A 16,378-nucleotide genomic window follows, 5' to 3' on the forward strand; every position below is an offset into this window, starting at 1 on the left:
ATAAATTCATCATAAAAAAAAGTAGGATATATAATGATGCATATTGAATGAAGATGATAAAGTTTCAGTGGTTTTTAGACTTTAAATTGTTAAACGAAAGAGTTATGTTAACTGAAAAAAACAATGTTCATAATATTCATAAACCACTAAATATTGACACTTATACAATAATTAGCACTTATGCAATAGTAGATGGTTCAATATTTTTTTTGTTCTTTTTTAGCAACTCTGCAATGTAATCAATGATCAACTATCATAACATGAAAGTATATGACCAATGGACAACTATGTTTGAAAACCAGCTCAACGACTTTTATCGTGAAAAAGTTAGGCATATGAAAGCAAAACTCAATTTATTATGCTGACAGACAAGAAAAGGAAATCGAAAGTTCTTCAGTTCAGTAAGTCAAAAGATAGTGAACTAACAAAAGCAAATTGAATTTCAGTTTCCCCCCTTTTAAAAAAAAAAAAAAATCCTCACTTCAGAATTTTTAGAATCTTGAAAACTCCTACAAACATACCCTTACATATCCAAACATTAATACTTTTCACTTTGATAATGGATATTTAACAATCAGATGAAAATTCTTCAGTCTTTTAATGAACAGATCTATGGTATGAGGGGTTTAATTGTCTAAGGCTCAAAGTACCAAATATTCATGGATCGCATGAAGAAAAGAACCAGTTAAGCTTCTAAATTGGAAACACACAAGTCTGGACATCCAGTTACATCATCAACAATCACTACTGAAAACTGTCAACCAAAGATATCTGAAATTGCACAGAAGCAACCTACACAAGCATCAGCTCCTTAAGTTAATAGGAGCGCCTTTAATTTCAGACTTTATTAAGAGAATAATTGCAATAGGTTATTAAAAAGGGCAGCCAAATTATGTTATGGGTAACCATATTTTTAGTCATAATGTCTTTTTTATTAGTCCATTGTGAACACCTGAAGAGTTGAGTTTCAGTCATGTAAAAGCCTACGGGAAAAAAATTAAAGTTCAACGGACGATATCTATCATGAAGCGTGTTTCAGCATAGTCTTAAGTATTAGCGTCAGCTGATTGGTGGAAGAAAAACAAAAGCAAGGAAGAAGGAAAAAAAAGAACAATAAATCACACCTGAATCAATAACCTCATGCTAATTAAGGTATCACTCCTTCAAAATTAGGATTTCACTCCCAAAACTGAACCACAAAACCTATAGTAACCATAATTTATTCATAACATCTTTATACCTCTATCGAATTAAAACTAGCCTTCATGCACTTATAAAAACTTAATGACCAAGAAATTAATTCCAAATAAGGAAAATTTCTAACAAAAGCTTTCCTGATTGGATCCTAAAAACTGCTAAAAACCAAAATTCTAACATATATTTATATATATATATATATATATATATATATATATATCCAACTTTTCTCTTCTTTAAACTATGTTCAGATCTTCAGATCTCAATGGCCAGAAGGAAAAAAAAGAACAATAAATCACACCTGAATCAATAACCTCATGCTAATTAAGGTATCACTCCTTCAAAATTAGGATTTCACTCCCAAAACTGAACCACAAAACCTATAGTAACCATAATTTATTCATAACATCTTTATACCTCTATCGAATTAAAACTAGCCTTCATGCACTTATAAAAACTTAATGACCAAGAAATTAATTCCAAATAAGGAAAATTTCTAACAAAAGCTTTCCTGATTGGATCCTAAAAACTGCTAAAAACCAAAATTCTAACATATATTTATATATATATATATATATATATATATATATATATCCAACTTTTCTCTTCTTTAAACTATGTTCAGATCTTCAGATCTCAATGGCCAACCTTAACCGTCCTCTACCTAAATCCCTAGGGACTCTGGACCCTTGTATTCCTGCAACCTAATAGTGCATCTTACGTCCTCTTCAATCGCATTCAGAGAAATAGTTGAAGGTACACCCAACGTGTGTGCTATCAAACTCCCAGAAATAGTGTACGAGATAGAGAGTTCCATCAAAGATGAGCACGTCTCAATCAGTTATGCATTACTATCTATTATCTACCACCTCTAACTTAAAAAGCACAACCTCAAAATTAGCTTCCATTCTACATCAAACACTATTCTTGGTACAGTATTCTTGGTACAGTACGATTCAGAATATTAAAATCACTGTTCATACTAGATAACATTTTCTTCTTCTCGGCACACTATTAGCGTGTAAACGATTTCCCCGTGAACACTGTTCATGCTATAGTATAATTTTTGGATCTTACGCCTACTCTGTATGCTACAGTAAATTTTTTGGGTCATTTTCTCTACTCTTTAGGCTGAAGTAATATTTTTTTAACCTTAAAATCAGTACTCATAATACCCACAACAGGGCGAGCTTAATACTAATAGTATTAAGGAGAGTTTTTTTAAAAGAGATCAATTTTAAAAAATATTTAGCAAAAACGACTATTATGCTAAATATTTAGCAAAATCGATCTCTTTTTTGCCGTCTCACAAAGGCTGGTCAAAAAGAGGTCGATTTTGCAAAATGTGGGTTTCAAAATACACGGGACTAACAGACTACTCGTCCCGTGTGTTTAAGGCTGGCTAATCAGCCACTTAATACACCACATAATTCTCACGAGAATAGTAGTCCCGTGAGTTTTCAATAGCAAAAAACACAAGCTCCAGACCCTCGTGTGATGCGGAGGCGCTAGAGAAGGGAGTTGGTGAGGAGGTCGAGGAGGGAGAAGAGGCAGTAAGAGGTGGCGACGAAGGGGTCTTGGCCGAGGAAGAGCATGAGGGGGCCGAGGTTGATCCAAATGAGGGAGATTGTGACGACCTCAAAAACTCAGGAAGACAACCTCAAAACCCAAGCCTCCAGACCCTGGACGAGCTCCGATCCCTCCTCTTGCTCGCCCTCCCCGTCACCACCATGAACCTGGTCGTTTACCTTCGCACCCTCACCTTCGTTCTCTACCTCCTCGGTCCCCTCACCCTCGCCGACTGCATCCTCTCCATCGGCTTCACAAACATCACCGACTACTCCGTCCTCTTCAGCCTAGCCTTCGGCCTTGAGCCCCTTTGCTCTTAGTCCTTCAGCTCCAAGAACTAGGACCTTGATGTGGGGTCCTTATAGTCAGAGTTGAGACAGATCTTGATGTTGGCAGCGTTCGGGATCGTCGATGATGACGACATAGAGATGAAGAACCAACTCTAAACCCTAGAAGAAGACGACAACAACATCAAAGAGGAAGAAGAATTGGAGGATAGAGAGGTGGCAGGGGGACTTTGATTTGGTTTGGTGAGAGAATTGAAGAAGTGGAGAGGGTTTTGCTTTGCTCTGATTAACTAGAGCTAAACACTTGGGACTAGTAGTCCCGTGTGTTTTGAAGCCCACATTTTGCAACATCGACATCTTTTTGGTCAACCTTGATGAGCTGGCCCAAAAGAGGTCGATTTTGCTAAATATTTAGCAAAATGGTCGATTTTGCTAAATATTTTTTAAAATCCGCCTCTTTTAAAATTTTCTCCTAGTATTAAAGCAAGCAATTGTATCCTTCTCTTTTTCTTCAAGCCTCATTCAGTGATTTAACAATCGTGGCAACGTCTTTCTACAATTTCATTTGCTATCGAAAACTTTAAAATGTTTAATTGTAAAAGTTGTCCTGAGATTGAATTAATACTTGCCTCCATACCTGCTCAACTCCAGGATTTGTTATAGGGACATCACTGTAAATTTGACCAGGTGGCTAAAGAAAAACTCCTGGGCTAAGAATGACTTGGTTCATTTATTTAATCTACTAAGTATAAGGTCTCTCTGAATGTCTATCAAAATCATGAAAATATGCGACATTTCATCAATTGGGAAAATTTAACATGAAATCCATGAGGGAGTTTAGATAGGCTACTAAATTCTAGTATCCAAAATGTGGAAAGAATAGATCCAAAATTTACAATTTGGATTTTCAAATTGAATTTCCGCACCACTGAATTAGATGTGATGTAATACACATGGACTTTTGCAAACAAATCATTCAATGATTTTGATATGTTTTTAATCATGTAATAAGGAAAAAATATTCAACTTTATAAAACTTCTGAAATGTAAGTTTTTCCAACACACTATGCATGTTAAAACACATTGGAAATCATCCGAGATTGGATTTGAAGTAGATCATATCCAAGTATCCAACGAATACAGACTTGCAATTTAGAAATCTAAAATTTAAATTTGGATCCATAGTATAGCATCTTCATGGTATTATTAATATATAACAGGCAAAGGATGTACTTCTAGACAATAATCTAATGATCGTTATAGTAGTTGAGCGCTAAAATTATCTTATGGGGTCCTAATCAAGCTAAATAAATGATATTTCACTATCATTTTCCTTTTAATGGTTCACATATTTGCATGGCCAATCCTAGTAAAAAGAACGATCATGTTTGAATAAATTACATAACCATAGAAATTGCTTCATTTAATATGGTCAAAAGGGAAATGTAGGAACCCCTCAAAATTGTTAGACTTTAAATAATAAACAATAAAAACTGCGTACTAATTTTAGTCAGATAAAAACATGCTCTAGATCCAGCAGTTGTCGCACACTTGGTACCAAAAGATTAAGATAAACTTAGGATAAACTTACTAGAAAGAATAAGATTTTTCATATGCTGCATTCAAGTTTCTCACTTTTATAAGGTTATAATTATAAATGATTATTTATTGCAACTATATATCCTATCTCAAAATTTTATAAATGTAAGATTTATATGAAGGGAAAACTGCTTCTAACCCCCAAAATCAAAAAGGAAATTACCCCACCCCCAATTCTTGGTCAACAAGCCAAAATCCCCAAAAAATAGCTCTTTTTTGCTTGTAAACCCGCAGGCCTAGTGCCACCTAAGCAATACTCTTTTATTCCCCAATATACCCCTAATTAATGCCCATGTGAGCTGCTTTCTCTCTCTCTCTCCCATTATCATCTTCCTCCTCTCTTCTCTTTACTCTCCCCACTCCATACCCATTACCAACAAGCTCTCATCCTCTCCTCTCTTCTCTCTCCCACTCCATGGCTATTAGCACAAGATCTCACCTCCTCTTTTTTCTCACTCCCTCCTTACTCCCCTCCGACTTCATATCTTTCTATCCTCTACCCTGCACCCTCTACCGTCCACCCCGTCCTACCTTATCACCTCCCTTGTTTCCTCCGCATAAGCCCACCACCCACTTCACCATCCTCAAACTCATCCCCACAATTTCTTTTCTTCTCCCTCTTAATCTCCTTCGGGCCCACCACCATTCATCCACCCTTATCTTCCCTCCTCAGGCAACATCATACATCCACTCCCTACCTCTCCTTCCTTCCTCCTCCAGCAACTCCTACCTCTACTTCTCCGAGCCCACCATCATACATCCACCCCCTATCTCCTCTCTATTCTCTCCTCCTCCGACTTCAAATCTCCAAATCCCCTCCCTTACTCTTTCTCCCGTCCACCCTCTCCTACCTCGTCACCTCCCTTGTCTCCTCCGCCTAGGCCCATCACCCCTCACTGCCCTCAAGCTCGTTCACATAATTTTCTTAATTTCCGTCTTAATCTCTCAAAACTAAGTTATGGGGATGGGTATGACATGACTTAACAACAAATGCGTAAACTTAACAACTAATAAAATAGGGTTGACAACAAATAGCTATGCTGAATAACTGATGAAAAAGCTTAACAGCAAATGCTTTAACTTAACAACCAACGTATAAGCGCTTAAGCTTAACAAATGCATAAGCTTCACAACCAATGCACAAGCTTAACAACTGACAGAAAAGCTTAACAACAAGCAAATAAGCTTAGTAACAAAGACATAAGCTTAACAACCAATACATAAGCTTAACGACTGAAGAAAAAGCTTAACAACCATTGTTTGTTAAGCTTTTGCGTTTGATGTTAAGCTTTTCATTGGTTGTTAAGCTTATTCATTGATTGTTAAGCTTATGCAATTGTTGTTAAGTTTGATTGTAAAGCTTTTGTATTTATTGTTAAGCTTTTTTATTACTTGTTAAATTTATGTATTAGTTGTTAAATTTTTTTGTTAGTCGTTAAGCTTATGCATTGATTGTTAATGCTTTTTCGTCGGTTGTTAAGCTTATTCATTGGTTGTTATGCTTTTGCGTCAGTTGTTATGCTTTTGCGTTGGTTGGTAAGCTCATGTGTTTGTTGTTAAGCCTTTTCATCAGTTAATCGATTGTTAAACTTATGCATTGGTCATTAAGAAAATACGTTTGTTAAGCTTTTTTGTCAGTTGTTAAGTCTATGCATTGATTGTTAAGCTTAAGCATTTGTTATTAAGCTTTTTCATCGGTTGTTCAGCGTATCTATTGATTGTTAAACTTATCTCATTAGGTGTTAAATTTATGCATTTGTTGTTAAGTCATACCGTAGTCTTCCCGTACCCTAATTTTGAGAGATTAAGAGGGAATTAAGAAGATTACGGAGACAAGTTTGAGGGCAAAAGGGTGATGGGCACGATGGACGAGACAAGGGAGGTGACGAAATAGGAGGGGGTCGACGGGATAGGGCAGAAGGGATGCGGAGATTTGAAATCAGCGGAGGAAAGGAAGAGGAGATAGTGAATAAATGTATGATGGTGGTCTCAAAGAAGCCGAAGTAGTGGTTGTAGGAGGAGGAGACGGGAAGGGAGCCGAGGTAGGAAATGGATATATGATGTTACTGAATGAAGAGGGAAGGGAGGGAAGATATGAGTGGATGTATGATGGTGGGCTAGAAGGAGATTAAGAGAGAAAAGAAGAGAAAATTTTTAGACGAGTTTGAGGGTGGTAATGGGGTGGTGGGCCCAGGCAAAAAAGACGAGGGAGGTGATTGTAGAATGAGGTGGACTATAAAGGGTATAGGGAAGAGGATAAAGAAATATGAAGTCGGAGGGGAGGAAGGGCAGAGTGAGAAAAAAAGAGAAGTGAGAGCTTATTGGTAATGGCTACGGAGTGGGGAGAGAAAAAAAAGGAGAGGAAAGAGAGAAACACACAACAAGCATTTGGGAGTTTTTAGCATGTTGATCAAGCCTTGGGGGTGAGGGGAATTCGCTTTTTAATTTTGGGGTGGAGAAGCGTTTTTATCTTATATGAAACACCTTCAGCTTGTACTAAGATCAAAAAGTTTCTTCTAAGCTCAAAAGAGGTATACACTTGTTACGATTTAAAATTTGGAAACGATTGTTCCAAAGGATATCTCCCTATCAAAATGCAAGAGTTAAATCACTTATAATTCCTAATGAAATTCAGAGCCTCGTGTCTGTCTTTTTTGTACACAGACATTGTACACAAATGCAAATCAAAGATAGATGCACTTAAATATCTGAATCTGAATTCAGTTACTGCCAGATAAACTCAAGTACCCAACACTACCAACTACCAAGTACAACATAAGTAACAACACATATCCTGTTTACCATAAACCCTATATCACATACCTCATTTTAAATTGTTATTATTGTATATATATTTCCATAAGAGTTCTCTCTTCCAGAACAATTACTAAATTGAATCTCATAATACCCTGTTTAGTGCCAATAAAGTTCATGCATTTCATCTTGTAGGATCTTTTAGTGTAAATAAATGAGGATTTTTTTTCTGACATTTTGATCCATTCTCACGGCTGTTTATAATAAAGAAATACTTTTAGAAAAACATAATCCATATCTACAAGTGTATACTCTCTATCAACGTGGATATGAATATGGGTAACACTCATATATGCTATAGCTATTTCCATTCAAACGGGTTTAAGAAATAAAATTGTAATTTTTTAAAAGAACTCTTCTGGCATATGTGAAACCATGCAGTCCGTAACTACGAAAAAGATGGAATTTTGCCAAGAGTTGAAATAGTCTCAAACAAGTTTGGAATTGGGAACTTTTTGTAAGCATTCTCTTACACTTAGCAAGTTGTGCAGGCTGCCTTGCTCACCTCGTACTATGGCAATTGAGCATTTGATGCTGCAAGAACATAAGAGGTCAGCAAGATGCGTCTCAAAGAAAATAAATCATGCGCAGTTTTATCATAGTTCCCTTCTCAATACATTGGATGCCAAACCCAGTCATTTATTTCCCTCTTCTTTTCTTTCATAAACTTAAAGAAATTGGCCCGAGAAAGAGGACATTTACTGAAGGTAAAGAAGGGCACATAAAATGCTGTCTCAATTAGGGATGTGAGGTTCTCTTCAGTTTTCAGTACTAACGTATCTGTTCTCTCATAAAATACTACTACCCGAGTCAATAGAAATCCGTAATTATGTTAATATCTGTATAATGGTAGACTGTTAGGCATGAATGCATCATCTGAAGACATATAGCCATACACATACAGTATGTATCAAATATCAGACCTGGATAACCCATGTATGTGTCAAATAATCATATAGACGCATTCCAAACATTCACAGGCGTTGTCATTGGGTTTCAAATATGCGTCATTGACAGAATTAGCAACAAGAATGCGTGACAATAAGCGATGGGAACCTATTATTTCACCTAAGGTATTACTTTATTAAAACAGTTAGAAGTTCAATAGTATATGCTTTTAAGTTTATAGAACTAAACACAACGGGCGTATCTTCCGATATGCACTCCTGCCAATGATGATCAAACATCCATCCAAACTACAACCTTCGGCGATCTTTTGTCGAAAACTTCGACCAATAATAAAAATTTACAAACAAATTTCAAATGCAATGAATCAAGAAGGGAAATAATAATAATAATAATAATAAGCTTTAAAAACTTACTCAAAATTTCAAGAAGCGGTGAGTGATGACCCCCTCCACGGCCCCCAAGCCGGCCCCGGCGACCACGTCCATAACAAAATGCCGCCCCATCAAAACCCTCGACGCCGCCGTCGCCGCCGCCCAAACAAAAACCGCAGCAACAACCCCGTCCCCGGCCCCACCAACCAAAAACAGAAACGAAGCGACGAAGAAAACCCTAGAAGAGTGGCCGCTGGGAAAAGACCAGTGATCAACGGCGACGACGAGGCTCATGTCGCGGTTGTAGACTGGGCGAGGTCGGCGGACGAGGAATTTGAGGGCGCCGACGAAGGCGATGTCGAGGAGGAGGCCGAGGAGGAGGGAGACGAAGAGGAGGGAGGAGGAGGAGAAGGGGAGGAGGGAGATGCGAGATCGGGAAACAGAGGCGGCCGTCGCCGGACGATTTCTCAACGGGTTTTGAGGATTGGCGGGGGAGGAACGGAGAGATCGTGGAGGAGGAGAGGACGGCCGGCATTCGAAGACGATTAGTCGTTCCGAGGAGGTTAGAGGAGGCTCTGCATCGCCGGCGACGGCGGATAACGGTGGTCGTATCGCCCCGCATTGTGAGATTTTGAGAATGTCGGCGTCGGAATTTTTTTTTTTGGGAAAAACTTCCGTGGTGTCGAATAAATAGGCTGAAAACGGGCTGGAGTTGGGCTTGAATAAGTTTTAGCCCAGCCTGTTGCTCGCGCCAATTTGAACTCTGAGATGTCACTAGTCTGTTAATCTCAAGGGGTTTTTTTTCTTAAATGCCCTGACCTTTTGTCATATTAGCCCCCCTCGATTCATCAGTATTTTGTATTAGACCCCCGACTCTTTCTGTTTCGAAACTACTCCCAGAGCACTACATTTGGGACGAAAAGAAGAAACATTCATGAGCAGCCCATCATGGTGAAGAGTTGTTGACAAAATCCTCAAACGTTAAACTAGTATTATTATATGTAGGGGTTTCTTGCCTATGTACCTCAAAATCTACCCTATTTTGAAATCTAACCTCCAAAATCTGATTACAAGCAAGGAAAATAATACCAGTATATATTTTAATATATGAGAGTTCTGATCATATTAATACAAAATAAGTAGGATTGTAGAAGATAAATAAACAGAAGCTTCGCGATCCAAAAAGGATACCAAATTGGAAATGAAACCTCATACACTAAAATGCAATCTTGCGTACATAAGGGGATTAAAAAGACAGCGCTACAATCAAAATTTACTTCACAAAATAGAACTCTTGATGGGTGGAAGGAGATAAATAAACGTGCATAGAAGTATTTATGTAAATAAATCCATGTCAGCGAGCTTCCACAATAATGAACAATGGCTTGCCACTTAATCTCTCACGCCCCTGCACGTTTCAGTTCAGACAGCACACGATATAGATGACTGAATTACTTACCTACTCATTAACAACATCATGTACCAATAATAATAGGTGTTAAGTTGCAGATAGACCCCTTGTAGTATCATTGTTTCGAAACTTCCTAGCCCTCGAGTTTTATCGTCGTAGATAAACACCCGGAGCGAAATTTTCTGACTCTTTCACCCTCTTGTAGTATCATTGTTTCGAAACTTCCTAGCCCTCGAAGTTTTATCGTCGTAGATAAACACCCGGAGCGAAATTTTCTGACTCTTTCACCCTCAGGGGGTCTATAATTGTCAAAACTATAGTTCTTTCTCCGAGGACCAAAACAAAAAAGTTCAAAAAGAAAATTGCCGGCGGGGGGGGGGCGCGGTTCAACTAGAGGGGTAGTAAGTTCGAGTGAGTATCATACTACAGGGAGGTCTGCCCACAGTTAACCGGAATAGTACTGAGTTGAACTACAATCCACTAAAGTTAGGCGGACAAGAGCCCCTATGCGCCCTATGCGCTTTGGATTGTAGATCAACTCTAAATATAAATAATTAATAACATTATTATGCGCGGAAAACAATTACAAAGTATTTACAACACACCTTAAGTTCAGGCAGTTCAATCACACAGGCACACTCTACAACTTCAGCCCCTACGCGCTCTGGAAGGAAAAAAAACAATTAACAGAATATTTAGCCCCCAGATTGTTTTTAGTAATAGATGCTGATTAGCTCAAGTATGATCTAGTAGAGTAAAATAGCTAATTAAGTTTAGAAGATTTTACAACCCGACAATTAAAAAAGTTTTTAAATGTTGCAAATATCCCCTTGAAAAATTTTACAGACAAAACTTTTAAAATATCTAGAAGTAGCCCATGAATGTCGTGAAAATAACAAACACCCACGCTGAAAATTTTAAAATATTACAAAGAACTCCCTAAAAAAATTACGAACAACCCCCATAAAAATTTCATAAAGTTACAAACAACTACATACCAAGCAAATTTATAGCCGCACATCAGAGTCTGCACCCGGGTTTGCCCAATCCAACTCATCAACTACTATAAAACGCGCTCACCAGGGCTGAACCGCGCCAGATGTGCATCTCAAGACAGTCTGTTCCATATTCGAGAACATATTCTTCCGAGATTACTTCACCTACACATTTGACAACATATATCCAAAACATAATCTTCACTACAGCACGTAAAAGACCCGTGATTGCCAAATCATAGTGAACACGGATAACTCGCATTAAGAGAGACTAATTTAGATAGACCTCGAGGATTACCTCCATTTCACAGGGATCACAGGCGTATTCCATCAACCAATGACTTAAATATTTTATAAATAAAGATGTTACTTTGACACATTATCTGTCGTGGGTGGTTAATTGCACATACAGTCCCGTAGTTTTCACCATATTGCAACATAGAGCATATCCATTCATGCCCCCCCCCCCCCCCCCCCCCCCCTAAAAAAAAATGCCTGTTTTTGCCAAACAAGGAATGACATCAAATGTACTTGTGGAACAGAAGCAAGAAATTTGTTAAAACACAGAAAGGGCGGTGGCTTCGGAGAAAAAGGCCAGCATTTTGAAGCAAAAACAGACACATAAAAGTGAAACTAGTATCCTTTCCAGATTTATCACTATTTGTTCAGAAGTGCCGCTTCAGGTCAAAGATGGTGCTTTTTCGTGCTGTTGATGGGGACAGGCAAATGAAATTTAATTATATGGGGCCTTTTAGGATTTCAGAAAGTCCTGCAAAGTTTATCAAACTTCACCCCCCACAAAATGGCACAACCTATCCATGTGGAGGTGACAAATAATGGTACGTACTAAGAATATTAACGAGAAAGTACTCTTAATACTTATGGTCATAAATCATCACCATGTGAGAATACCCCTACACAGGTATTTTGGCTTTTCTTCTCCCTCTTATATATATAACCAGTCACTAGCTTTATATTTTAATTAACTAATTATATTTTTTTTATAGTATCTTCAAAATCCAAGAGTTCGATTTTCATATTTATCTTAGATTTTCATATTTCACATATGATAAGATACTCTTAGCACTCATGGCCATAAATACATAAAACATAATGCATTCAAAATAAATAAATAACATACATGACAGAGTTTTGTTCTGCCATGAAAACCCAGTCCTTGAATTTTTGAAGAGACGTTCAAAATTTTAATGATGTCAAAGTTGTTTATGGGGTGTTTGTTTCACCACAAATTTTGGCATTTGGTATGGATTATAAGTTTTGGTATCAAAAAGTGAGTTTTTTTGTATTTTGGTATTCCATATATGCGTTTGTTTTAAGAAAATTTTCGGAATATTGAATCCTAAAAGTGCAAAAAATGCCCAATTTTTAGAATTTGCCAAATCCTCTCAATTGGAAAGGATTTTGACAAATCCTATAAATGGGTGTGTTTACCTCTCAATTGGAAAGGATTTGACAAATCTCAATTTTGTCTTTTTGTGGGAGGTAACCTCACCAAGATAGCATATTCATCATATTACAAAATTTTAGCATTTGGTAATGCTACAATTTGAGCTTGAAAAAAAAAATATTACAAATTGTAGTATTCCAAATCCCAAAATATTAATGAAACAAACAACATTTTAGAAATCCCAACTCATAACAAACACCAATGGATTTCAAATCCTATGGTGAAATCCATATCCTAAAATTATAGGATTTGAAACAAACACCCGTTTATGGGAAAACAAAAAATAGTACTTTCATGCAGGCAAAGGGGCTACCCAAATAAAAATTAGACATGGGGTTTTAGGATTTCGGAAACAACAACGTTTAACAAACTTCACCCAGGAAAATGTCACAATAGATCTATGTAAAGGTGACAAATAAGGGTACAAAGAAAATAAATTGTCGCCATGTTAGAATATTTTTTTGGCTTTCCTTCTCCCTCTTATATTACCGTTCACTAGCATGAAAATGTTAGATCAATGTGAAAGGAGAGCTTCATACAAGGATCATTAAGTTGCACAATATATCGTTCGTACCTGGCAACTTTCTTGGTTTCCTCAGCGGTACAAACTTTGCGCCGATCGCTAGTGCAATGGGAGGGCCAAAGATAAAACCTCTAGCCTCAACTCCTGTAAAACCCAGCAGGAAATTATATATAAAAGTGTCATTTAACACAAGTATTAAATGTAGAATTAATTTTTGATATTAAATCTAAACGTTCTTACCCATATTTAAATATCATATAAAAATTATTAATTTGCCCAATTAAACATTATAAAAAAAAGAGGGATTTACCCGCGGCCTTGTAGTGGTAAGGCTAGAAAACAGACGTATAAACTAGAATTGTGCTGTCAATTTCTGATATAATAAGCTTAGTGGTAGGCGTAGGTCAAAATGATAGCAATAACAACATTTGAAGCATGGGCTTACTTTATTCAATTGGTTTCATTCTGATACCAACGCCTTTATATAATCCCACCAAGTGGATGAAAAATAAAGATTGCCCATCAATATGAAACTACATCAGAAAACAGCCCAGCAATAATAGTTTTTTTTCACATTTTCAGGCAACTTTCAGCAAATCTTCTCTAGGTTATACAATCAAATTATCAAATTTTCTCTTGTCCGAAAGAATCAGATAATCAACACATAGAAATAAGACATTTCAACTTTTAGATTACTCATTATAGCGATCTAACATTCACAAAATTTGGTCAAAATCATCCAAACCCTGCTCACGTGAAGACTTTAATACATTAGCATTCAGTTTCAGGCAAAATTATTTTCTACACGAAGAACAAGAGCACTTACAAGCAGTAATAATAGATGATAACTTTGTTACGCTAATAGCACCATAATAAAAAGGTACCCCAAAATAACAGGGTCTGGGGGGGGGGGGGGGCGAATCACAAACATTTATCAACAGCTTCTTGTACAGCAACTTATCATCAATACAAGACTCCAAAGTCACAACCACAACCCCAATTTATTTTCTACAAAAATACAAAAACAAACAGCTTATTACTACAAGCCAGAAGTAGTAAAATATATGATCATTTTTGTGAAAATAAAAAATTTCCAATAATTGCACATAAAACATTGGACATAACTGTGATCAATTAGAACCCCAACCCCAACCAAAACCTCCCCACAGAATATGCCGTCCAAAAATTCAAGAACTAAACAGTAAAACAACATCAAAATATAGGGCTCTAATATTTATATGAACCCAAACTTTTAGCGTCATTTATTTTTAAACCACCCGCTTACAAAATCATCTTATACCCAATATTGAATTATTTTTAAACTCGGCTATAGTAGTTTAAACCCATAGCTACAGGCACATCAAACATAACTTAAATCAATACGTAGCTGCTCATACACCAAATGTAGCACAACTGAAACTTAAAAAAAAAAATCAAAATTGCAACTTCTCCAAAGAAAAATTTCAAGTAAATTGACAGGATGTCCACAGGGTAAAAGCCATCATCATTGAGACTGTACCAAAGTCAAAATCAGCCGTCCCATACCAAAAAAGTTCGTCAACTTGCAATGATGATCTCACTGGGACCCCCAATCGACATTTGGAAAGACAGCAATTTTCATTTTAATCACATAAGCCCCTAAAAATTCGTAAATTTATGAATTTTCAAAAAAAAAATTATAAAAAGAAAAATTACCAGCAACCACAGAGATACTCTTCCCAATGTATCGCTCCACAAACAAATCCACGGTATCCTTGAACGCCTGCGGATCGAGCAGCAGGGTGGTGATATCTTGAAACATTATACCTTAATTCCACCAAAAGGGTTTCATTAAAACTCCAAATTGAACAGACCCACGTCATCAAAATTCGATCTTGATGAACGAAATTGGAGACCGGAGGGAGTTATGGTACCTGGCTTTGGGAAGTTGGGCACGACTCTGATGGAGGATGCGATGCGCTCATTGCGCTCGTCCTTCTCCGCCATTGCTCCGCAGATGAGGGAGAAAATAGTTTCTCTCCCGAGGGTTTTAGAGAGAGAGAGAGAGAGAGAGGTGAAAAATGCAGAAGAACGAAGCGGGAGGGATTATTTATAGAGAGAGAGAGAGAGAGAGAGAGAGAGAGAGAGAGAAGTGGGGGCAAGAGGAATCAGGACGCAAAAGATCTCTTCTACTTTTCAACCTTGTACTGTTTCGCTTTAAAGAGACCGTATCTTTAATGGGTTAATTTAAAAAAAACACCAGGGGTTGTTGCTGGAGGAAGAGAGTAATGAGAACTCTCACCCTAAAAACAAGCTAGTAGGAGGGAATCCTAATATCTTATAAACTCATATCAAGTCGCTCACATAATCGATATGGGACTAAACAGATCATAACATATCATCACGCTTTTGATCCTGACACTCACGTTGGCTGGTTGTGCACTCGTCTAGTCTCCGGTGAACAAGGCAATCCTGGCATCACTCATTTGGCTTTGCAATAACCTATTCCCCGGTGTTGGTGTGTTAGGGGCCGTTTAATCTCACATCGGTTATATGATTGACTTGATGTTTGTTTATAAGGGTTTGGGTTTCCTCCCTCTACAAGCTAGCTTTTAGGGGTGAGCTCTCCTGAACCCTTACAAGTGGTATCAGAGCAAGCGATTGTCGAGGAGACCAAATGCAATGAGTCTCACAGAAGCAAGATAAATCGTCTCAAAAGCATGGTAGAGTAGCAAGGAGTATACCTGAAGACTTTGAGCGAAAGGATCAATGGGCTATCACATATGGTAATTAGAATATATTCACAAATTAGTGGACTAGTGGAGCAGTTTGATAAGATAGTCGACGATAATGTCAAGGCACCACACAAAATCAATTTTGGACTCTCCACCAGAACTTTATGCAAATGCATCACTACCGTGGGTCTAAATGCAACAACCAATGTATTATCCATTTTCTAAAACATATCAACTACGATGATGACTAACTCGGGACCACCAGCAAATTGTAGAGTGGATTTCCCTCTAGACACCAGCAAGAACATCCACGGTTGGATCTATCGTGTGTGTCAACTTTTGGATTTCTACTCCATACCAGAAAAACATGCGCTCAGCCTTTGATGAGGAAGGTGATGGAGGACAAGATTGGGGTTTGTTAAATCGTTTGGGGCTGCAAGGATACCGAAAATCCAACTTGGTTAGGGGGGGGGGGGGGGGGGCAATTGTCAGATTGTCGACGCTAAATAAGCCCAACATAC

At 37.6% G+C, this 16,378-nt stretch overlaps 1 protein-coding gene and 1 pseudogene across 1 annotated transcript; both read right to left on the bottom strand.

The window, feature by feature from the left end:
• On the bottom strand, window positions 1,807-9,208 carry LOC109839646 (probable lipid phosphate phosphatase beta). Its single transcript, XM_020408152.1, has 2 exons — window positions 8,789-9,208; window positions 1,807-8,000 (listed from the first exon to the last, which is right to left on the bottom strand). Exon 1 carries the CDS (start codon window positions 9,038-9,040, stop codon window positions 8,789-8,791), a length of 252 nt encoding a protein of 83 aa, XP_020263741.1. The 5' UTR covers window positions 9,041-9,208; the 3' UTR covers window positions 1,807-8,000.
• LOC109839644 lies at window positions 9,825-15,219 on the bottom strand (annotated as a pseudogene).

This window comes from Asparagus officinalis, chromosome 4 (assembly GCF_001876935.1).
Source record: "Asparagus officinalis chromosome 4, Aspof.V1, whole genome shotgun sequence".
In the NCBI taxonomy this organism is placed as follows: Eukaryota; Viridiplantae; Streptophyta; class Magnoliopsida; order Asparagales; family Asparagaceae; genus Asparagus; species Asparagus officinalis.

Excerpts from the sequence above, each read along its gene's own strand:
- LOC109839646 (XM_020408152.1), bottom strand. The coding sequence starts at position 9,040 with ATGAGCCTCGTCGTCGCCGTTGATCACTGGTCTTTTCCCAGCGGCCAC.